The sequence below is a fragment of the Camelina sativa genome, chromosome 13, assembly GCF_030686135.1.
Source record: "Camelina sativa cultivar CO46 ecotype springtype chromosome 13, ASM3068613v1".
Taxonomy (NCBI): domain Eukaryota; kingdom Viridiplantae; phylum Streptophyta; class Magnoliopsida; order Brassicales; family Brassicaceae; genus Camelina; species Camelina sativa.
In genome coordinates this window covers 931,511-953,539 of record NC_141892.1, presented here as the reverse complement: position 1 = coordinate 953,539, position 22,029 = coordinate 931,511, and the positions used below count along the sequence as shown (strand labels likewise).

Genomic DNA, 22,029 nt, shown 5'->3' with positions numbered 1-22,029 from the left:
TCGTCCACTTGTCCAACTCTCACGTCAACCCATCATTATTTCACAATTCTCCACATCTCTTTCCTCTCTATATATTGATATACAATAACACGTATCAAACTCAAAAGAAAAAAAACACTAAAATAATCGAATTACTTCTGCAAACCTCAGAAACATCGACTGATTCGAATATGTGTTTCTTTGATACTCGATGCGATCAGAATATGACCGTGGTGGTGAAGATGGATGTGGCGTGGTGGATGGAGGCGATTCCACCGCGGATAATTTCTCCGGCGAAGCCATCGACTACTCCGATCCTAGAGACGATTTTGGAAGGAGGAGAGACCGAGGAAGCCGATCACGAACAAGATAACGAAAACGTGTAAAATTCTAATGATGATGATCGTTTTGTTACTCGACCGGTCTTGGACCTTTGGAAATAGATTCCTAATTTTTCTACATAATTGTATAACATGGGATTTTGTATTGTATATTTTGTATAATCAAATCTCAGTTCTTTATAAAAAAAGTTTTCGTCGATCTTTCAAATCTCATATGCTCAATATTTTTCGAGTTGATAATTAAAGTTTAGACCTCTAAACCGAGCGCCGATCTAAAAAAAAAAAAAAATCAATAAATTGAAGTGTTTCAATAAAACTTCAAATAGATTTTGTTATTTTTGTAAATGAATAAACTAAAATAAAACCAGAATCTATTTAAGTCACACCGCTAAATTTGTTTTGTGAAGATGAGTTTCTCAACCACAAGAATCTAATCTACTCTAAAATTAATGTTTTAATATAGACAGACACGTATCTGCAAATTACTAGTATTGTTTAGTGTGTACGCGTCACTAATTATTATGTTATCAAACATAAGGTAAATGTGAAACATTAATTTCACGTGCATATAAGTGATTAGCCGCGTCATACTCGTATCTTACATGTAATTTTCCCCACGTGACTTTTGCTTTACGTCTCACCAATCCAAACCACTCTTTGCTGTTCCATCAACATTTTTTTTGTTTTGTATATTAAAAAAATATACTCCACGAGTGATGAATGATTAGTACTTCTATCTCTATAAATATCACCAATAACAATACTTTCCGTATAGATCTCTTCTCAAACAAAGGCGAAAGCTACCGAAGTCTATTTCGAATCTATTAGTATCTTTTCAAATCATGGCGAGGATGAGCGGACCACTCGAAATTGTACCGGCGATTCTTGTTTATCCGGTGAGGGTTTCGGCTTCGCCTTCTTTGGGGACGATTTATGAGGAAGATGACGAGTAAAAATTTAATCTTTTTGTTTTTGTTTTAATCCATTACAATAAAATCAACATTTCGAATTATACTGACCTTGATAATGGTCCTCTTCTTGTTTTTTTTTTTTTTTTTCTCTTGTACGCAACGGGATAACAGTAAGAATAATAAGTTCACAAGATGTTTTTGAATTTATGGAGGGGTCGATCTTTCTATGTTTAGTGTCCACAATTACTATAATGATCCACTAACCACAATTATTATAGACAACATATAATAGTCGGTGCATATTAGTGTGTACATTATTTATGCTGTTATGCGATACACATTTATCACGAAAATCGTATAAACTTAACATTGATAACAAAATCATGACTTAACACTCCGATTTCAGTTAACATGCTCTCAAATTTTTCTATCCAACCCACGTTTTTTTTTAGCAACTGAATCATCTGATAAAAAAATTTGGAAGATTCTCGTAAATAACACTAAAAATTATTTTGTTTTCAAATTTAGTAAAACATCTCTAAAATCTAGTAAAACATCTACTATATTTTAATTTTAATCTATCAAAATTAAATTCTAAATTTAAAATATTAAATGTATTTTAAAATTATATTTTAAATGTAAAATTAAAAATTAAAAATTCAAAAAAAAAGTAAAAGAGAATTTTAAATATTTTAATTATGTTAAATAGTGTCACTTTCGTTTATAAAAGATGTTTTAGTGCTGTTTTAGCCTATTTCTCAAAAAAATTCACTTTTTTTGTTTTCCGATCTAGGTTTAACCGCGGCGGTGGCACTTTCACCATCACTATCCTCCCCACAGTTACCGACTACCTGATCCTTTGATTGGATCTCCGATGATGCCTCCTCCTTACGTCGAGCACCCCGTCACGGTTCGTAACGAGGTTAATCTAAAGAAGGAGACTTTAAGCCTCGAACCCGACCCGGAGAATCCGAACCGTCTTCTCGTCTCCTTCACGTTTGATGCTTCCATGCCCGGAAGGTTTTTTTTCATTTCCAATCTGCAGTTTTAAGTTAAAAAGTTTGAAACTTGTTAAAAAGCTTTACCTTTTCGTTCTTTTGGTGGGTGAGAACAGGATCACAGTCGTTTTCTTTGCTAAAGAAGAAGCAGAATGCAATCTTAGAGCCACAAAGGAAGATACTCTGCCTCCAATCACATTCGATTTCGGTAAAGAACTTGGTCAGAAGTTCATACAACCATCCGGAACAGGTATATACTTGACGGTATTTGAAGATTCCGAGCTATTCAAGGCCTCAGAAACAGATGTCTACCCGCTTGGGGTTAAGGCGGAGGCTGAAGGAAACTCGGGTTCCACGGATGCGCAGATTACTTTAGTAACCACCTATGTTAAGCAGAAAGAAGAGATTAAGATAGGAGTGGTGAAGCAGTATCTGAGGACGAATGGGTTTCGTTATGAGTTGCAAGAGGTATATGGGATGAGGAACAACGTTGATGGTTGTTGCTATGAGGGAAAAGAATGTGTTATATGCTTGTCTGAACCACGCCATATAGCTGTTCTTCCTTGCAGACACATGGTATATATAGAGTTCTTACTTCAAATCAGCAGCTCAACAAAAAAATTTGAAGCTCTTTTTGTGTGATGAATTTTTGAGATTGGTTTGTGTGTATTGTTTCTGTTTGCAGTGTATGTGCAGCGGGTGCGCCAAAGCGTTAAGGTTTCAGGCAAATCTGTGTCCAGTTTGCAGGCAGCCTATAGAGTGGTATATGGAAACTAGGGCAGAAGGGTAACGAGTAACAACAATGAGGAGAATAGAGATGGAGATAGAGCATTTTTAGTTAAGCAATCGATTTATGTAATATAATGCTATTCTTATTCAAGACATAAAATGTTATGATTCAATATATATATTAGGTGGAAACTGAGTTTTTAACAAATATGCAAGGCGAGATTGAGTTTACATTGGTTTAGTCTACAAACACACCTCTGGTTCCTAGAGTTTGAAGTATGTTGATGCAGTCTGGTTTCTGGTTGGAGCAGCGGAGGAAAAGCTCATCCACGTAGCAAATGGCTCCTGTATCCAACAGAACAGTTACGAACTTCATTTCCACTGGGCTTGTGTTCATTCTTAAGAATCACAAAGTCTGCGTATTTCGTAGTTTCCTCAAACCAAGCAATGAAATCGAAACCCCCGTCTTCTGGAAATGGTTCTAGCTGTTCAAGCAGAGTTATCTTTTTGCCTGTAGAGTTGTCCTCAGCCAAATCCGGATGGTAGACAAAGGTGATGCCGGGTTTCTTGACATACGATGGCATTACTGAAGTGCTGTGGTCGACAAAGTAGACGTTAAAAGCTTTGCTGTCAAGTGGGTATGACGGTAAGAACCAGTTTGGAGTTAATTTAGTATCCATATGCTCGGCTGCTCCAAATGTCAATATAGACAAACCTCTTCTTTAGAGAGAGATCAAGAAATTTAAGTTTTGTGAAAGTAAAAAACTCTCAAAATTGATTTAAGTTTTGGATCGAACACCGAGTCGAGTGGTGGCCACACAGTTTGGCAGAGTTGGGCCAAGTTTTGGGCCTTCCATGTAATAGAATGCTAATATTTAAAAATATGAGATGAGACTGATTAATATCAAGTTTTGCTTCAAGAGTGATGAATGCAACATGAGTTGTATTCAAAACCAGTTAACAAGGGTCTTTCGGTACGCTACTACCATCTTTCTAGTCATTTTTATCGGAACATTAATTATACATTTTGTCGGTTTGAGGTATTACGTTGTCAAGAGATCGATCCACTTTATATGGTCATCGGTGTGATGCGTGTACCTTATTTTTTTGCCTTATCCAACATATTTCTTAGTTTTGTGCCAACGTAACTACCATATGCCGCATTTGAATGTTGCTCTTATCTAGACCAATTTTTTTTTTTTTTTTTAATGTCCGAAGTGGTATTGCTGTCAATGTTATGTTTACTTCTTTCTCTATCTAATTAAAATAAATTGTTTCTTTTTATCTTTCAGATTTTGTTCCAAAAAAAAGGATCAGAAATTACATAAACTGTATTTGGAAAATGATCTGAATTTTTTGTAAAATAGTCAGCAGAATAACATTCACTAAATACTTATGGAAAATTATCAAATTCCTATCACCTAATCAAAAAGTAATAAATGTGACAGATAACAATATACATAAAAAATAAGAACAAAGTGGGAAAATTTATATAAAATACTGTATAGGATAAAAAAATTAATTTAGAAGAGAAGGAAAATACATAAATCTTAATTTTTTTATAAACAATATGGATAAATCAACGATTAACAATCACTGATTTCTGTTGGAAAATGGAAAGGTATTATTTTATTTTTTTAAGTCGATAAAAATCATTGATCACTTAATTTTCTTGAAACAATTTGATATATAAAAAAAAGCTGGATATTTTGATTTTAAAAATATAGGGTCTGATTAGTAACGTATCCAAAGCTGTACAGAAAAATTATAAGCTGAAATTATAAGTTTTTACGAAATAGTGCAAAGCGGTAAGAAAGAATTGTACATTAAAATCTGTACCAAAAAGTTGAGAGTAAAGTTTTTAATAAAGTTGTTGATAAAAATTTTATGATTGGTAAAAAATAAAAGAGTGGTAAAGCTTTGTTTGTGTCACCAATCAAAGCTATATACACCACTCGTTTAAGGGATAATACCAACAACAATTAAAGAGTTTATTACTGAAATAAGTAATAAGGACAAAACAATAAAATAAAAACCGCCGAGTCCCAGTTTACGCTTGTAGTAGAGAGAAACGGGGCAGGCACTGATGCTAAATGTGAGAGACAGAGAGAGCACACAGAATTGAAGCGATGAGTGTCCTTGATTAATAAATCTTCTTCCTCAGATAATTATAGTCTTAAAGATTGACACTTTGTTCTGGAGATTCTTCTTTTGCTATATAAAATACTATTTCTGGGTTTTGCTTCAATTTGATGATGGTGATGGATGATAAAGATAACACTCGCGGAGTAGTAGAACATAGGTCTCGCGAAGATACTTCTCCAGCTTCAATGGTGAGTTTTTCTCACTCTTTTTTTAAGTCTTAACTCAATTCCTTAAAAATTTTGAATTTTTCCTCAAAAGTTTCATGCTTTAAGCTGATTTCAGTGGTGTTTTAATTCATGGGTATTATCAGAATTGAACTTTTTCTTCTTCTTTTTCCTCATTTACCTGAGGTCTTGAGAGTCTAGGGTTTATAAGATGAGGGTTTAAGGGATTGTTTTTGATCTTCAGAACTTGTTGAACTGTCTTCACTTGTAAATTACGCAAATTTGCTTCAATTCGGTTTCTTTTTAGGAGTTTACAGGTTTAAGGGACAAAGTTTGGTTTGTAATTGCTGATTAAGGTGCATGATTTGGTAATGGATCGAACTTTATGAGGAACTGATACAAGAATCTTCTTTTGAGTTTACCAGGTTGGTGATTGCGCTGAGATTACAGAAGAGCTTTCACCGAGCCAACACCAAAGAAGGCGAGTTCTCGGGATAGATATACCATCGAGAGCACACGAAGACGCTCATAGCGATTTCCTGAGAGCAAATGGTTCCTTAATCCAAAGCCCTGTTTCAAAAAGGTTCAAGTTTTCTCCAATGTCAAGCCCTAGAATTGGGAGACGTGTTGATGATTCCATAAGTCTTTCCTCTTCAAGAAGCAGAAGGAATCTCCTAAACTTTAAAATCAGTAACAATAATGCAGATATTGAGGAAGGTGTGGCTTCTGTGTCTGTGTCGCCTTCAGGAGATGGTGGTAGGGATAAGTCTTATATTCCAAGAACATGGTCTCTCACTAATCTCTTAGCTCCTAGAAAATCTAGGAAGACAGAGTCTTTACCAGTAACCCCTATAACTCACTCAAACCCTGAGTCCATGAACGGGAGGTATGCTGTTGAGGTTGATCCAGTTACATCCATGGTCAGTATTCTATCTTACAAAACTTGGTTATACCATTAGTATGGGAGATGAATTGTTCATTTCTCGCAACAAGCGGTTTAGCTTCTGTTATTTACTTAATTTTACTGTTCTTTATGCTAGAAAGGGGAGCAGTCACTGCCTATTCGTCGTTCACGCTCTGTCCCTACGTTCTTCAACAAAGATGGAAGTGTAAAGCCGTTAGGTGTTTTCCGTGTGATTCCTACTCCATCTCGGGGGGATGAGAAGATTCTAGAGATGATGCCGGCATCGAAAATAAGTAAACCCAATGGTTAGAAATCACCTCCCAAACACATCTTCCTGACACCCGGTGTAACAAACCCTTATATTTTAGTGATGTGTGTTCAGATGAAAATAATTATGGCGGGGAAGATGTTCCTGAAGAAGAAGCTGTTTGTAGAATCTGTATGGTTGAAATGGAGGAAGATTCAGAAGCTTTCAAGATGGAATGTATGTGCAAAGGGGAATTAGCTCTTGCCCACAAAACATGCACGATTAAGTGGTTCACAATAAAAGGGAACATAACATGTGATGTGTGTAAGCAAGAGGTGAAAAATCTCCCGGTGACTCTTCTCCGTGTACAGGATTCTCAAGAACGTTCTAGAGCAGCCAGGGATATAGAGATTTCATGGTTCAATAATGAATGGCAAGAAGTTCCAATTCTTGTCATTGTAAGCATGCTTGCCTACTTTTGTTTCCTCGAGCAGCTTCTGGTTATGGAAATGAAATCCAGCGCAGTTGCGATAGCTTTACCGTTCTCTTGCATTATAGGTCTTCTTGCATCAATGACATCAACAGCGATGGGTAATATAAACTCCTTCTGAAATTATATATTACCCTTTATGCTAAGTCGATCATTAGTTGTAAGTGATATGATTTGTTGCAGTGAAGAAGAAGTATGTGTGGCTCTACGCAATCATTCAGTTCTGTTTTGTGGTCCTCTTCGCTCATCTCTTCGACTTAGCTGTAAGATTTGATGTGATGTCTCAGAGAAACCTTAATTTTGTGGAAGCTCTGGTTCTTGGTTGAGTCCTCACACATTCTTTCCATAACTTGTTTTCAGATTAAGCAGCCGGTTATGTGTATTGTCTTAGCCACTATGATCGGATTTGGACTCACCATGACCGGCACAACGGCTGTTAACGAGTATTTGAAATGGAAGAGAAGCAATGCCCACCGGTCTGCAAGCACTTAAGTGACTCAACCGCTGTTTCAGACAGCAGAGTAGATCTGCAGTGAAGCTAGAGTCCCTAAAGGATTGGATCGGTTTTTAGATTAACCGATTTTTTTCTTTTTGGTTAACTGAACCATCAGGATCGAGTTTTCGGTTTAGCTTTAATTAATTTGTCTGTCTATGTTACGAGAGAGCAGATCTGGTTATTTGATGATATGTAAGAAGCAAAAAAAAAGAAAATATACATTATCAGAATTAAAATTTCATTATTTATATGACGTCACTATTTATTTTTAAAAATATCAAAGATATAATTAGATATCAGACTACAGAATTGATAAGATCAGAACAAATGTTGCAATATAATATTATCGAATCCACTAGCCATCACAATTTCAAAAGCTCATCATCATGTACAACCTGCAACATAGCCATGATAAGCCACACTTCAGTCAAGATATTCCAAGCCAACAACCAAAGAGACAGAAAAAAATGGAACCTTGGGCATTAAGTTTGATATGCAAGCAGCCTCCTCGAATCCACCGTTCTATGATAAGTTTATCAAGAAGCTGCACATTCAATAATTTCCACATCTGAATAAGGATTAACTTTAAACAACAAGTAAAAAAAAAGAAACAGTAAAGAAAAGGATTTTAAAATCACTTACGGAGATCAAGAAAAAGGATACTAAATTTCCATTCCATCGTTATTGTTGCTGCGTCATATATAGTGTGCATCATCCCGGATTCTATGAAGAAAGTGAACCATCTAGAGAAGCAACAAAGGGAAAAAAAAACATAAATATCACAAGAAACATATGGGCCATTCACTTGGTTCCTACTGATATTTGTATCATCCTTCCATGGCCAACAACAGCCTTTGGTTTCACCAAACTCGATAAGTCTCGTCTTAGCTACACAACACAGAACATCACAAAGAAGACAAATAAAAATCAATCACCAAACAGAGATCAAAACGAAAAAGAAGAAGAAGAAGAAGAAGAAGCAAAATCTCAGATGCTTGTAACTCAACCGGATGGAATCTCAGACCTGCTCGTTCACCTTCAGCTGAAGCCCTCCATATTCATCTCACCTCAATTCAAGTCCCCCTGTCCCTAGAATCAGATTCCCTAGTGTGGTTGGTAGAGGAAGATGAGCTCAATAACTTCTCCACCAAACGAACCTGGGAAACTCTTCGACCCAAATCGGAGCACCAACCATGGACTACTCAGGTATGGTACAAGGGACATGTTCCGAGGCATGCCTTCATGTTCTGGCTGATGCACTTAAACAGACTTCCTACAAGAGCCAGACTTGTCAGTTGGGGAATGGACATTGACTCAAGTTGCTGTCTATGCGCTTCTTATTTGGAAACAAGGGATCACTTATTTCTCCATTGTGAGGTTAGTGAGCAAATCTGGATGAAAATCAATGTCCGGCTAGGGTATGGTCCGATCCTTTTTCACACTTGGACAGCTTTTTCTACTTGGCTGGATAACAGAGATTCTATCTCTCCCCGTTCTTTGCGGAGACTTGTGGCTCAGGCCACTCTTTACGCCATCTGGATGGAGAGAAACACTCGCTACCACAACAACATTTCCACAGATGCTCTGGTACTCTTCAAAGCTCTGGACCGTCAAATCAGGGATGCGATCTTGGCAAAACAACATCGCAGTAAGTTCAAAAACCTTCTGCAAACCTGGCTTCGGTATGACTAGTTGATCTACTCATCGTCCGGCTAGGTTAGACCCTCTCTTGGTTTGATTTTTTTTGGCAAGGGATGGCCTTATGTATCTAAATTGTTGTACTTTGCAAACGTTTCATTTTAAATGAAATTCACAAGTTTACAAAAAAAAAAAGAAGAAGAAGAAGCAAAGTTGGAAGGCAACACCGTGGAGGAGGGAGAAAGAGACAAGCTGGATTGCTGGTTGAGAAAGCAAGAAGGTGAACATGATTCATTACTTTCATCGTAATAGTAAACAAGACTCATTAGTTTCGGATGGAGATTAGAGAGAAAAAAAAAAAAAAAAAAAGGTTTCCCCTTTAGGAGGAAATGTAACATCTCCAACTGGTTTTGGGATGATCCACAGGGCCTGAAAAGTAAAACCATATGTAACAAGACAAGACGTCATAAAATCAAACGAGTAAGTAAGGAAAGAAGAAGCAAACTCAAGTATCGGGAATTATACTTACACAGGGCATAACAAGTGCCTTGTCCATGGTTCTGAGATACAACTCGAGAGAGAGAGTTTTTCTCGAGGCTCCACATTGCAACTTTTAAGAATAACAACAAAGAGAGCTTTAAATTTGTTGTACTTTAGGATTGTGATATATACATGGAATGGGAGGTTAAATCCTTAAATAGGACGGCTGAAAGCGATATACACACACCAATTTCATCCTCTTGATTATGCCCTCCATTACCATATGTAAAATGCAATTTTGATGCCAGTTTCAGCGTTAACACAAATCAAACCAATGGTGGCTGAATAATACGAGAGCATGAAGGTATTGCAAAAGTATTGCGTTCATCCAATCTTAGCATCATAGGTTCGCCTTTGGAGGCAGAAGCGTTGGTCCAACTTTCAGCAATGCAATAAGTGTGGATTCGAGGTTTTACTAGAGTACAATTCGTAGGAGATTGCCAAATCTTAATCAACAATTTAAACAAAGGATTATATGCCGCGCGTCTATTGCTGGAATATGTCAAGATATCAAGTTTTGGGCTTCCAAGTTTATAACAGTTTTTTTTTTCACTTATGTCAAGTGTTGTAATAATCAAATTGCTCATAAGTCATAATCTTGCTCAAATGGGTAGGACTCACTCTTGTTTTTACGCTGACAGTTTCAATACTCCAACTTGGATGATAGACAATTTGTACGCTGATTTACCAACTTAATATAGTTTTATTTCGATCAAAAAGAAAAATAGGACGACTGATTTCATTTTAACACCCTGAACTTAAGGGCCTAATGTCTGCAATTTCATGCATCTAAAATAAAATAAAAAAATAATCACACATGACTAGTTGTGAATCCTACTATATTAATTGGGAAGTACAAATATGAAACTAACCTTAAAATGTGTAAAAAATTACATTCATTTGCCATTAGAAAATTTTAATTAATTAATTAATCTTTATTAATTATTAATAAACAAAAAAATTGTCAACAGAGCAAATTAAATCTATAAAATTAAATAAAATCTATAAAAGTAAATAAAATATATTCGAATCTAAACTAATTCGTACTTGAAAAAAAAATTATAATTTTAAAATTTTACAAATCTAATTTAATAAAATCTACAACTACAAATTTTATCAACATTTTTTTACTAGAAAGTGTTAATTTTTTTTTTTATCAAAAATCTAATCAAATAAAATATATATCAGTTCTGTTTAACAATTTAGATTTTAAAAACTAATAAATAAAATAATAACAAAATAAATTAATACAAATTTTTATCAAAAAAAAATTCCGCAGGGTAATACCTAGTGTAACCATTATTTTCAATTGCATACTTAGTTTAACCCACATTGTTGCAATATCATTCATAAATATAAAACAATCTCAAATTCAAATAAATTTCTGTATAGTCTGTTTCCTATATGTGATATGATTTTGCTCTTAGTCTTATTATACCATATGAATACCGTAAATAAATTACAACCGGGATTTAATTGATATGAAATGAGACATTGGCTTAGACCAGAATCACTAAACCGGAAAGTAAGCTATTTACAACTGGTTTATACTTGACTACTTGACCAATATACAGAAAAAGGAAAGGAAAGCTTCCGTCCTGATTCTTCTTCTTCTTCTTCTTCTTCTTCTTCTTCCTCTCTCTCTCTGCTTCACGACCAGATTGGGCTACAAAAATAGATTTTTCTGGCACAATATATCGTTCGGCGATTTCATCTTCCCCGTTTCAAGGTGAAGAATACGTCCTCAAAGGCTCTGGGATTCTCGATTTGTACCTTATCTCAAACCCTAAAAGTCTCATCAAAACGACGTTGTTTTGGAGACCAGAGATCTCTAAAGTCGAATAGAAACTCCTGAGATGATATCCCGGCGGTAAATCGCAGACGAAACCAGTCATGGAACTCCATATCTCAGCGAGCGCCGTGTAACCTCGAAGATTCGCGGCGGATGCTTTTACTCAGACGGATGATCGACGGCGATGGAGAAACCGGCGAAAGAGGAAGTTGAGGAGGTGAAACGTCCGGCAAGTTACGGGATCAGCGCACGGAGCTGAGCTGAGCTGAGCTGAGCAGAGACGAGATCTCTCTCCTCCACCGTCAGATTCGAGTTTCCGAATTAGAGAATCTGACTGAACCGAATGGACGGTTGATATTGGGTCCTCACGAAAGTAGCAACGATCATCGGACGGTGGAGATCTCCTTCTAGCAGCGGGAGAATCAGCTGTGTTAATGTAGCTGATATCGAGGTACGATGTCGTTTAAGAATGTGGGCCTGGGGACGTTTTGTTGCTGCTCTCTTCCATTGGGCAAATTTTTTTTTTTTTTTTTTTTTAATTATATTATTATTTTTGTTTTATAAAAACAAAAATTAAATTAACGGATTGTTGGGCCGTTTTGATGATTTTGGGGTTTTTTTTAAAAAAAAAAAAAAAAAAAACTTTTTTCGCTTCGCTTCATCAAAATTCATCTTTGCTTTTCGCTCCTTCTCAATTTCGTTCGTTATAACCCTTTTCTTTTCAGTGAGATTTCAAGGTTCTTTTCAGTCTTGTAAATTGCGATTTTCTTTGATTCAAATGGCTTTAGAAAGTTCGACGAAGAGAGAACTTCACGTGGCTGTGACCCAACGCGAAGACAGAGGTCCGTTTAAACGCCTGGAAAGCTTGATGAAGAATCTTCACGACGCTTCCGCTGCCTTCGTTGACAAGAAGGTGAGTCGAATCTCTCAAGTAATCAATCTACTGGCGATTTTGTTGGATTAGTGAGGCAGTCGAGAGTTCTTTAATTCCGTAGGAGGAGGTTGACGATGATGTTTCCGTTAGTATCGCTCGGTTTATGTCAGATGATCCTTCGTTACTGCTTCAATCCACTACCAAGTTTCGAAAGATTCTCTCATTGAGTAAGAGTTCATCTTCTTTTCTTGTTCACATTTCTTGATCGATCGGCAGATACGTTTTTATCATTAGGAATGTTTCTTTATTGTTTTATATTTTTGTCCAGAGATAACTCCTCCTACCGAATCTGGAATTGTGCCTCGTTTCTTTGAGTTTCGAAATCTCCACGATCTTCAGGTTAGAAGAAAAGGCCCCAATTGATATTTCGATAACTAGTGTAATCTGTGATTTTGTTATTCCATGATAGTTATTTCCAGCTTCTTGCTTCCCCAACTGATAAGTATTGTACCTTTGTAGATACAGGCTGTATGTGCACAGTTCTGTGAATATGTTCTTAGGTGTGGGGCATTGATGCCACTGTTTGCTCAGCTGAACGAGCATACAACATCGTCGATGCTTAGTAGAACTGCCACTTCGATTATGTCAAACTTCTGCCATGGCCAGCCTCTGCCGCCCTTTGGCCAGGTCTCTCTCTCTCTCTCTCTCTCTCTCTCTCTCTCTCTCTCTCTCTCTCGCGAATGATGAAGTAGTCTTGATAGGTGATTGCTTGGCACTTTGGTATTGGTCTGAAGATTTAGAAGATGAAATCCAGAATACAATCAAGGCTGCTGTTGTCCAAAGAATTCTTGTTCTTCTCCAGTTAGTATTTTAAAAACTTGATATATACATCTTTTGACCGTTCGACACGTTTGGATAGTGAAACTAACAATTCTTTCTTTTGCAGACACTATTCTGCATCTGTGATTGCTCCTGCATTTAATACCATTGGGAATAATCAGCAGACCCAAGTATGTAATTCATATTCATTTATGAAACCTTCTCGAACACTTCTGCTGCCCACCTAGTGGATTTATTGGGTTTCAAAACAAGAAAACTGTTGAAAGCTTATAAAATCATACTGATACTAGTAGATAGGATGCAGGGCCTACTTCGTTATATGTGGGTATCTTTTGTTTTCTCTGAATAAACCTCTTTGAACTTATTTTTCAGTGTCTGATCACCAGTGGTGCTTTACCCATTCTTGCCAACCTGCTTTCTCAAAACTATAAGAAAAGTATAAAGAGGGAAGCTTGCTCTACAATTGCAAATATCACTGCAGGCACTGAGAAACAAATTCAGGTGAGCAATTTTGTTGCTTCATCATGTGCCTTAGCTTTTGATTGTTAAGGTTGCAGAACATAAACTTAAACCTTCTGTATATGACTGCTTGTTTCTATCAGTAATTGTTTTCTATATGTCTTTCCTTTTCCCTGATGATAACAGTCAGTTATTCATACAAATTTGATTCCAACGTTGGTCATACAGGCTCAAAATGTTGTATTTGACATGAAGACAAAAGCTGTATGGACAATTTCAGATACCAACTTAGGGGGTTCTCATGATCAAATCAAGTACGTCCTGTCTTTTCTTTCCATTTTTCATGCTTAGTGATGATCATCAGTTCACAATCTCCATTGGTGTGATTCAGATACATGGTGGAGCAGAGTTGCATAAAACCTTTATGTGATCCCCTGGTATGTTCAGATCTAAGAATCATCTTAGAATGTCTGGATGGATTGGAAAACATTTTGAAGGTCGGAGAGACGGATAAGATAGGAGACCTGAATTATGAGTCCCAATTGATTGATGACGCGGAAGGGCTAGAAAAGATTATGGACCTGTGGAGTATTAAGGTAATGTTTAATGTTGACTGTATTCTTCTTTTTCTTTTTAGAAACGTATATGTGATGATTATTCTGATGCTGGTATAAAATCTTAAATTGTTTAGATGATAAGCTCTATTGATCTTGGAGATCATAAAAATTCTTACACTGCATCCTCTCCGCCGGTGAGTTTCTTTTCTTACATTCTTTTGTCAAAAATGTTGAATCTATTTTCACACGTTTTCCTGAAACCTAAATCTGTAGATGTTAACCTTGACTGGTCCGTCCGGCTCTGGTTCTTCCTTTCAGGTTTTTGTTAGTTCTTCCTTTTTTGTCAAGCCTTCATATCGATATTATATAGTAGATTGTGTATGAAGCATGCCTTGAAATGATAGAGTTTTGCAAATGTTGCAGCCAGCCAGAGACTCAGACTCACAATCTGACTCTGGCGGCTCAGGAGGCTCAGGCTCAGGGTTAGGGTCTGGATCAGGGTCAGGGTCAGGCTCAGGCTCAGGGTCTGGGTCGTCTGGGTCTGGACAAGAGTCAGACTCGTCGGGTTGGTCATCTCAGTCTGATGACACAGATGCAACGGAAGCTTGTGTTCTTATCAAGAATTTGGCAGCGGAGTCGTTTCTGAACGGAAGAGACGACTCTGTTCCAGACCATAACCTAGCTACAACGGTTTTCAACAACATACCTTCCATTCTACTGAACCAATTTTGTGCGGGTTGGAATCGGGGTGCGACCAGTGCCGGTATAGTCATCACAACCCCTCTCGACAAAGTAACAGCGGCCATGCAGTCTGCCGGATACATGGCCGGGCTTCTGTTAGAATCACTATTCGACAATGCACCCATAACATTGCCCACTGTGCTCTACCCGTCACTATTTCATCAATGGAGTATAGCTGGTGAATACGCGGGGACGTAAGTTTGTGAAACTATGTTTTTTCATTTAAACAAATTTTTTATTTCGTTTGTCCGTCCTGATTTGTGTGTTTTGTTTTGTAGGTATATGGTGGAGAAGTATAGGTACGAGACCTATCTCGAACTTTTCAATTTCCATGGTTTCTTTGCGGATGGAAAGTTCTGATTTCTGAGCCGCAGAGATTTTCTTCTGCCTTTTAAAAATTCGTATTGCTATTTTATTATCTTGGTTTTTTTTTGTAAGTAACTCATTTTTGACCCTTTGACCCGTCTCTGACCCATGACAGCATATGATAAGCATTTGCCTAGGATCCAACGCATAGTTTTTGTTTTCTTGTTTTTGCAAGATGTTTGGGAAGAAAAAAGAAAAGAAAAGGGCTTATGAAAAATAAGTAGTGTAAGATAAAAATAGGCCAAAAAAAAGTTAGCCTAACTAATTAGAAACTACCGAAAGAAATCAAAATGTCGTTGGCTTTTGAGACTCACGCCAATCATATCAAAATCACAAACCCTCTCAGCTCACGACTCACGAATCACAAAACAAACTAATCAATATTGGAGAAAATTCCTAAGTATAAACAGAGGAATACATTGGAGTAGTCTTATTTTAGATGAAATAATATGATTGCTAGTGACAAAAAAAAAAAGATGAACACATTGGAGATAGTCTTATTTTAGATGAATTAATATTATATTGATTGGCAAGTGTTTGAGAAACTTATAAAGTCAATAAATTCTTAAAGATTTAAAATGGATTCAATCAATTATCTAATGTGTTTCTCCCTGTTTTCCCTGTACTCGAAGACTTAACCATACGATATCGCTTGTATTATCCAAAACTTTCAAACGTCATATCCAACACAACCATTAAGAAACTCTCCATTAGCCTTTATTGTTACAAGGGTGATAATGTTTCTAGAATAATTTCATTTGACACCCCTAATGTTGTCGACTTCTACTACTCTGATTATCTTGGGAATGATCTCCACAATGTCATTTTTTTCTAAAGCCCACAATTTTAAGCTTTCCAAAATTTTAATTTCTACAGCCAAAATACTAGAGCAATAGAATCTTTTTTTTGGTAGACAGAGCAATAGAATCTACAATTATGGCAAAAAAATCTACAGTAAAAAGTCTAAAGCTACAGCCGTAATCAATTGTGTAATAATAAATCTAATTAACACATCTTTCTTATTAGTGTTTTCTACAAACAAAAACATCGCCAATTCTTTTTATTTTCCTGTAATTTTATCCTTTATCTCCAAAAAGACAGATCAATTTCACAAATTCAAAAATTACATAATATAACATGTCATCACCACCTTCAAATTGTAAACCTTTGATAAATAATATATCAAATCGAAATTCAAGTGATTAGTAACTCAAGTCCATTTTTACAATTTAAAAATTTAATATATGTGACTGTAAATATTTTTAGAAAATACATATATAATTATAGTATGTACGGTTTTAATTTTGTATAGTTGATTTGCATTTTTTTTTGGAAAATAAAGATAAAGTTACAAGAAATATAACTAGAAATTGTTAGAAATACCTTTTTGTTGATATCCCTTTTCAAAAATGTCTTTTTGTGTCATTTTCAGTTTTTCCTCTTTTAATTTTTATTGCTAGTGTTATCTCTATTTGAAAAATATTTAAATCAATAAAATGAAAAATTGAATTTTTCCGCGAAAAGAAATTCCAACAGCCAAAATTTGTTTTTGGCGGTTCACTGAATTTTATAGGAGTTTTTCAACAGTTTTAAAAAGGATTTACAAGTTTTTTCAAAAGGGTTTGAAAAAAAAATTCAAGAATTTTTCTAAGGTTTTGAAAGGATTTACAAGGGTTTTAATTTTTTTTAATAGGTTTTTAAGGATTTACAAGGACATTAACGAATTTACAATTAAAAAAAAAAAGACTTTATAAGGGTTTTAAATGATTTTACATGAGTTTTAAAGGATTTTAGAAGGGTTTTAAAAAGTTTTACAAAAGTGTTTAAAAGATTTACAAGGGGGTTTAAAGGTTTTAAGATAATTTACAAGGGCTTTTAAAAGATTTACAAAGGTTTTTAAAAAATTTACAGATGTTTTAAAAGATTTTATAATAGGTTTATGAAGATTTACAAGTGTATTTAAAGACTTGTGTGTTTTATTACGGTTTATGTCATTTACATTTAAAATTGTCTTTGATTTTTAAGAGAAAGAACACAAAAACCTTGAAGGATCGATTCCTGATTTTTTTGGGATTCTCTTAAATTTGGGTTGGCAAAAAAATATGAGATTGATTTCTTCTAATTTGATTCATCTTCTTCTACTAAAATCATGGCAAAAGAAAAAAAATTAGCAGAGGGCTCACTGTTCGCTTTCTCTCTCAAGAACAAAGTTGTAGATCTAGTTTATATTTTGCGTGAGTCCAAAACTTGTGGGTTGTTCTCTCCTTCTCTTCAACCTCCTCAGTCGCCGATCTTCAACAGTGGGTGTGAAACAACAATAGAGCAAGATACAATGGCGATGAGCTTGATGAACAGAGCAATCTCAAGAACCGAAACCGTCGGTATCCTCAGCGGGCTAAGGAAGAGAAAAGGTTCAGGGGTCTTGCTTTGGCTCATTTGCAACCTGAAAGAAGAAACAGATCATTTTCTTTAGAGGTTTCATGTTCTGCTGATAACCTGAAATTGTTTAAGAAGCTCTCTGGAGAAAGCTACAGAGAGGACGATGATGAAGTGGTCGATCGTTAAGAGAATCCCCGTCTATGGTATGGATACCAAAAATACCCTAAACCTTTTCGTGATTTATGTTTTGTTCGATTTGATATTTCGATGATTCCACTCTGTTGATTGTTACTGCTCATCGAGTTTCCTACATACGTTTGATTCGATAAAGATATGAAATTGCAAAACGTTGTTGTTCTATCATCGAGTTTCCTCCAACTATATGTCTTTTTCTTTCTGTTTAGCTAAATATAGTGTCGCTTCTCTCTCATAGCAAAGAAGAATAAGAGGCTGGTGAAAGCAAAATCCGCTCACAACTTGTTCGACCAAATGCCCCACAGAAGAAAAAAAATGAGGCAAAGAAATGGTAAACAAAAGTCTTGGAGATTTAAAGTTTTCTAGGCAAAAGTATAGGATTTTCTCATAGGGTTTTATTTTACGGTTTATTATATATAGATGAAGATTTGGGGTCTGTATTGATTTGATTTAATGCAAATTCTCTAAGTTTAAAGAGTCTCTGACTGGTGTGGGTTTTATGTGATGCAGATGGGTTACTCTCTGTCAAGACGACTTGTAAGTTTTGGTCCCTCTGATTGATTTTGCTTATGGCCTTTAGATTTGCCTATTATAAGTTCAATAAGGGGAACATGTTGAGCCACTGTGGAACTTGTTATTGTTCTTCTCTAGAAGTGCAGGCTTGACTGGCGATGAGGTATACTATCTTGATGAGTATATATCAAACAAGAGACTTAAAAGGCAACCTTCTCAGTCTAAGAATGGTGTAAAGTTTAGGTGTGTAGATTCTTCAATCTATATCTTTTTTTATATATTGATTTTTAAGTCGTTGTGAGTGTCTTGACTTGTTTGTATATTCTCGGTTTGTGTTGTTTTCAGTGGGACGGAAGTATCCTTGAGTGTTTTTGGGAGTATGGATGTTCTTGTGCCCCCGATACTTGGCTTCTTTCAAAAGGTCTTCCTTTCTCTTATAAATCCTTTTTTTTTATCTTTTACATACTGATTTCAACTGAAATTAAGTGTATGCTTATTGGTAGTTAGTGTTCAGAATATGGGATGATGTGACCCAAAGTTAAAGACATAACATTTCAAAAAATACTGCTGCCAACTTGTTGTAGAACCAAAGTTAAAATCATACATATCCCCTATCTAAGGGAGAAGAACGGTTCTGAATTCCAATGGCGATTGGTCAGTTTGGGATGACAGTTTATTCTTTGAATTCTTTGAGGGTCGCTCTTTAGTTAACAAGTAGATTACTGCTTTAATTAGGTAAAGCAATGACTCAGTGTCATGAATTACCAAAGCTTGTTTAGTGGTTAGATTTATACTGCAGAGCTTTGGCCGTTGATGATCTCCTATATCTTTTAAATTGGTGACAGACTGATAAAATCATGGAACTAAAAATCTGGTTCATTCTTTCTCTCTAAATGTCACAATGGATCTAATGGTTAAACAAGGGGCTTCTCCTAGTACTCAAACTCAATACGTCTTTGCAGTGAACGATGAGAAAACTCCATGCTTTACTGCCTCCAATCTTGAACGGTTAAAGTTTGGTCTTGAGGACTATGTATTAAGGCATGGGAACTGTTTGGATACAATGTGTGACCATTACTTCTCTGATAGGTATATAATATGTAACACTATTCTTGTTTCTGGCACATTTAATACATAACTTAGTTCGTTTCTACTAATTGAAGTGTCTGTTAAGTTATTCTGCAAGTTAAGTCTTAAAAATCTGGGTATATTTTACTTTCAGAGAGCATCTAAAAGTTGGAAGTGGAACTATATGCCATGAAGACCAACATAAGAGAGTTGGAGGGATGGTTGAAGTGGTGATTGTGATAAGTGACTTGCTAGAGACAACTCATCATTGCAGCAGATCATTCAACGGCAAAACAAAGGTTTGTTTAAGTCTCAAACTAATACAATAGCTCATAATGAGATGTAACGTATGATTGGCTGAATTTAAAATGTTGGATTTTCCCAGGTTTTATACTTTGACAACTTCTCACCTTCCCCAGTTCCACATTTTGCCTTGAGTGCATTGAGAAAGATGGACTGGAAAAGTTATGGTTTGATCTTGGCGAATGTGAATGATCAAGATGAACATGTGTTTGAATGATCAAGATGAACATGTGTTTCTCGAATGAGAAATTTGATGATTTGAAGGCTAAAAATGAGGTTTTCTTCTAAGCTCACATGCTCGTAAGGTGCTATATCGGTCAATCTGTTTTGAACTTTTAGTGTCAATCTCTTAAATTTCGACAGGTTTGACCAAAGATTTTGTTGTTGTTGGTGTTTATCTTTCTTAGATTTTCAGCTATGTCCCTGACCTTGCAAGATCAATAGCAGGCCTAATATTCTCCTCTAGTGACTTGGACTTCCATGGAGATTGCTTATCGGTTCTTGGCTACACGTAAAGACTCAAAGAAAGGGAAACATTCTTTTTTCGGTGATCCTCTTGCCTTTCTTCTCAAGTCCATGCCCATTTCTTTTGATCCAGGCCCTTCATTTCATCAATACAATCCAGGACGTCCATTCAACCCTAAAGATATGAGTATCTTCTCAGCCACCATCGTCAATGCTCCACCATCAATGCCAAACAGCTAGAAACTCCAACGTTCTCCTCCATTACTTCGCATATCTAGTTTCCTTTTCTGCATATTTTATGACCGTTTGGTTCAGCATTTTGTATGGACGCATTTCTAAGTAATAAAAAAAATCAGTTTGTCGTTTGCTTCAAAACATCGTCTTGTTCTTGTGTTTCTTCTAAGTATGTCTGGTTTCCCCTCACTTGGCTGATTCGTTGTCTCGTTGAGTCTTTTATCTTTGTGCGGATTCTCCTTAGATAAAGCCTCAAAACCGGATACTAAATTCACTTCCATCACCACCACCTCGACACTTCCACAAGTCGTCTCGTACTAGTGTGCTCACAAGTGTGGTGTCCATTCTTATAACACTCCCTAGCATTTTCAAGGAAAAATCAAAAAGTTTGTAGGGTACTCAATCAAAAAGTTTGTGACTCCATAGTTGTTCAGTTGTACTCTCGTATTCATAGTTGAATTTTTGCATTTTTTTCGTATTTCTAGTTGAACTATAATATAAATTATAAATTAGTAGTTGGCCACAAAATTTATCACTATTAATTAGCATATACAAGTTTTTCATAACACAATGTTCATAAAAACTTGGTTTTCACCTCTTTTGCTTCATTTGGGGTGATCACTTACTAAGTCTTCCTTATACTATAAAGAGTGTTTTATGTGAAAACGATAGTATATATTAGAAAGTGATAAATTCTTGTATTGTTGATTAAACATGGTTATTTAATAGTTCAATATGTAAAGAAATTCTTATAAACCTTAATTATCATTTTCATATTTTAAATATAAATGCAAATCTAAATATATTTTTAGTTGTACCTAGTTGAACTGAGTATTATATATTTATGTTATCTAAATATTACCCTCTATAGTTAAAATGTAATTTTTTGTGGTTATTATTCATTACCTCTCGGAAATATAATAAATAAATAAACAATTACGAATTACATAGGTTGTTCTAGTAACATCTCTTACTTGTTCTAGTAACATCTCTTACTTGTTCCATTTCCGGTGAACAACAACGACAATATTAGCTAGGGTTGTAGAAGAAGATATGTTGAAGATGACTACAAAATTACAATAATATTGTTCATTAAAACAGATTTATTGACGTACACTAAGCAAAAGAACGTTATCTACGTACACTTATCTCAAGAACGTTATGTATGTATGCGTTCATATGTACGTACACGTTTATATGTACGTACACGTTCGATTTTAGGTTTAATGAACCCGAAATTACCAGAATATCCTCGTCTTCTACCTCTAACATACGACTGAAAACCCTAATTTTCCCTGCTTCACTTTATTTTTTCACGATTTATGTCTATTTTTTTGGTTTCACTTGTGGGGTTTTTACTCAACTATTATAGATTTTCATTTTAACATCTGATTTCTAAATTAAAAACCTATAAAAAGTGAGTTATATAGATCCTCCAATAAGTCTATCGCAACGCTAGACTGTCTTTGTCAGCTCAAACAAATTCGTATTATTCTGGTAAGACATTAAAGCTGTCAAAAATGTCTACTAAATCTACCACATACTAGAAGTCTACCAATACACTACGAAAACTATTTCAAAAAACAAACAATGTATACCAAAAATATCTGTAACGAGCGAAGGCTGTCGCATAAATCTATTGCAACAGGCCATTAGTCTAC

The 22,029-nt window shown here is 35.6% G+C and overlaps 5 protein-coding genes, 1 long non-coding RNA gene and 1 pseudogene across 32 annotated transcripts; all 7 read left to right on the top strand.

Moving 5' to 3' along the window:
• On the top strand, positions 1-528 carry LOC109128431 (uncharacterized). Its single transcript, XM_019234707.2, has one exon. It carries the CDS (start codon positions 171-173, stop codon positions 363-365), a length of 195 nt encoding a protein of 64 aa, XP_019090252.1. The 5' UTR covers positions 1-170; the 3' UTR covers positions 366-528.
• A 551-nt stretch (positions 529-1,079) lies between these two features.
• LOC104734337 (putative E3 ubiquitin-protein ligase LUL1) lies at positions 1,080-3,166 on the top strand. Of its 2 annotated transcripts, none has more exons than XM_010453888.3 (4): positions 1,080-1,216; positions 2,025-2,251; positions 2,346-2,805; positions 2,915-3,166. In XM_010453888.3, exons 2-4 carry the CDS (start codon positions 2,106-2,108, stop codon positions 3,017-3,019), a joined length of 711 nt encoding a protein of 236 aa, XP_010452190.1. In that variant the 5' UTR covers positions 1,080-1,216; positions 2,025-2,105; the 3' UTR covers positions 3,020-3,166. The 2 variants fall into 2 exon arrangements, with proteins under 2 accessions (XP_010452190.1, XP_010452189.1); XM_010453887.3 differs by having other exon boundaries at positions 1,131-1,269.
• Positions 1,163-1,436, top strand: LOC109128466 (uncharacterized). The gene has a single exon (XM_019234829.2). The coding sequence runs from the start codon at positions 1,163-1,165 to the stop codon at positions 1,271-1,273; it is 111 nt and encodes a 36-aa protein (XP_019090374.1). The 3' UTR covers positions 1,274-1,436.
• Positions 3,167-4,931: 1,765 nt separating the features above from the next.
• LOC104734335 (uncharacterized) lies at positions 4,932-7,619 on the top strand. Its single transcript, XM_010453885.3, has 6 exons — positions 4,932-5,291; positions 5,693-6,187; positions 6,308-6,476; positions 6,554-7,009; positions 7,092-7,171; positions 7,269-7,619. The coding sequence occupies exons 1-6, from the start codon at positions 5,211-5,213 to the stop codon at positions 7,398-7,400; spliced, it is 1,413 nt and encodes a 470-aa protein (XP_010452187.1). The 5' UTR covers positions 4,932-5,210; the 3' UTR covers positions 7,401-7,619.
• A 689-nt stretch (positions 7,620-8,308) lies between these two features.
• LOC147929089 (uncharacterized) lies at positions 8,309-9,781 on the top strand. The gene is made up of 2 exons (XR_015578745.1): positions 8,309-9,322; positions 9,469-9,781. It is a non-coding gene; the product is annotated as an uncharacterized LOC147929089 (long non-coding RNA).
• A 1,307-nt stretch (positions 9,782-11,088) lies between these two features.
• On the top strand, positions 11,089-15,372 carry LOC104734334 (uncharacterized). 25 transcript variants are annotated; one of them, XM_087481265.1, is made up of 14 exons: positions 11,089-11,825; positions 12,163-12,287; positions 12,370-12,475; positions 12,577-12,647; positions 12,774-12,935; positions 13,043-13,109; positions 13,195-13,258; positions 13,461-13,589; positions 13,776-13,861; positions 13,939-14,143; positions 14,239-14,298; positions 14,378-14,422; positions 14,528-15,039; positions 15,124-15,372. In XM_087481265.1, the coding sequence occupies exons 9-14, from the start codon at positions 13,797-13,799 to the stop codon at positions 15,203-15,205; spliced, it is 969 nt and encodes a 322-aa protein (XP_087337391.1). In that variant the 5' UTR covers positions 11,089-11,825; positions 12,163-12,287; positions 12,370-12,475; positions 12,577-12,647; positions 12,774-12,935; positions 13,043-13,109; positions 13,195-13,258; positions 13,461-13,589; positions 13,776-13,796; the 3' UTR covers positions 15,206-15,372. The 25 variants fall into 23 exon arrangements, 19 of the variants coding, with proteins under 19 accessions (XP_087337391.1, XP_010452185.1, XP_087337392.1 ...); XM_010453883.3 differs by having other exon boundaries at positions 13,010-13,109; XM_087481266.1 differs by having other exon boundaries at positions 13,001-13,109.
• A 3,681-nt stretch (positions 15,373-19,053) lies between these two features.
• On the top strand, positions 19,054-20,509 carry LOC147929088 (type 2 DNA topoisomerase 6 subunit B-like; annotated as a pseudogene). The gene is made up of 4 exons (XR_015578744.1): positions 19,054-19,387; positions 19,521-19,665; positions 19,752-19,974; positions 20,077-20,509. The product of XR_015578744.1 is annotated as a type 2 DNA topoisomerase 6 subunit B-like (transcript).
• Positions 20,510-22,029: the final 1,520 nt, after the last annotated feature.

Coding starts and splice junctions, on each gene's coding strand:
- LOC109128431 (XM_019234707.2), top strand. CDS start 171: ATGTGTTTCTTTGATACTCGATGCGATCAGAATATGACCGTGGTGGTG.
- LOC109128466 (XM_019234829.2), top strand. CDS start 1,163: ATGGCGAGGATGAGCGGACCACTCGAAATTGTACCGGCGATTCTTGTT.
- LOC104734337 (XM_010453888.3), top strand. CDS start 2,106: ATGATGCCTCCTCCTTACGTCGAGCACCCCGTCACGGTTCGTAACGAG. Junction 2,252..2,345: donor GATGCTTCCATGCCCGGAAG/GTTTTTTTTCAT, acceptor GGGTGAGAACAG/GATCACAGTCGTTTTCTTTG. Junction 2,806..2,914: donor TTCTTCCTTGCAGACACATG/GTATATATAGAG, acceptor TTCTGTTTGCAG/TGTATGTGCAGCGGGTGCGC.
- LOC104734335 (XM_010453885.3), top strand. CDS start 5,211: ATGATGGTGATGGATGATAAAGATAACACTCGCGGAGTAGTAGAACAT. Junction 5,292..5,692: donor ATACTTCTCCAGCTTCAATG/GTGAGTTTTTCT, acceptor TGAGTTTACCAG/GTTGGTGATTGCGCTGAGAT. Junction 7,010..7,091: donor AATGACATCAACAGCGATGG/GTAATATAAACT, acceptor GATTTGTTGCAG/TGAAGAAGAAGTATGTGTGG.
- LOC104734334 (XM_087481265.1), top strand. CDS start 13,797: ATGAAGACAAAAGCTGTATGGACAATTTCAGATACCAACTTAGGGGGT. Junction 14,144..14,238: donor TGGACCTGTGGAGTATTAAG/GTAATGTTTAAT, acceptor TAAATTGTTTAG/ATGATAAGCTCTATTGATCT. Junction 15,040..15,123: donor GCTGGTGAATACGCGGGGAC/GTAAGTTTGTGA, acceptor TTTGTTTTGTAG/GTATATGGTGGAGAAGTATA.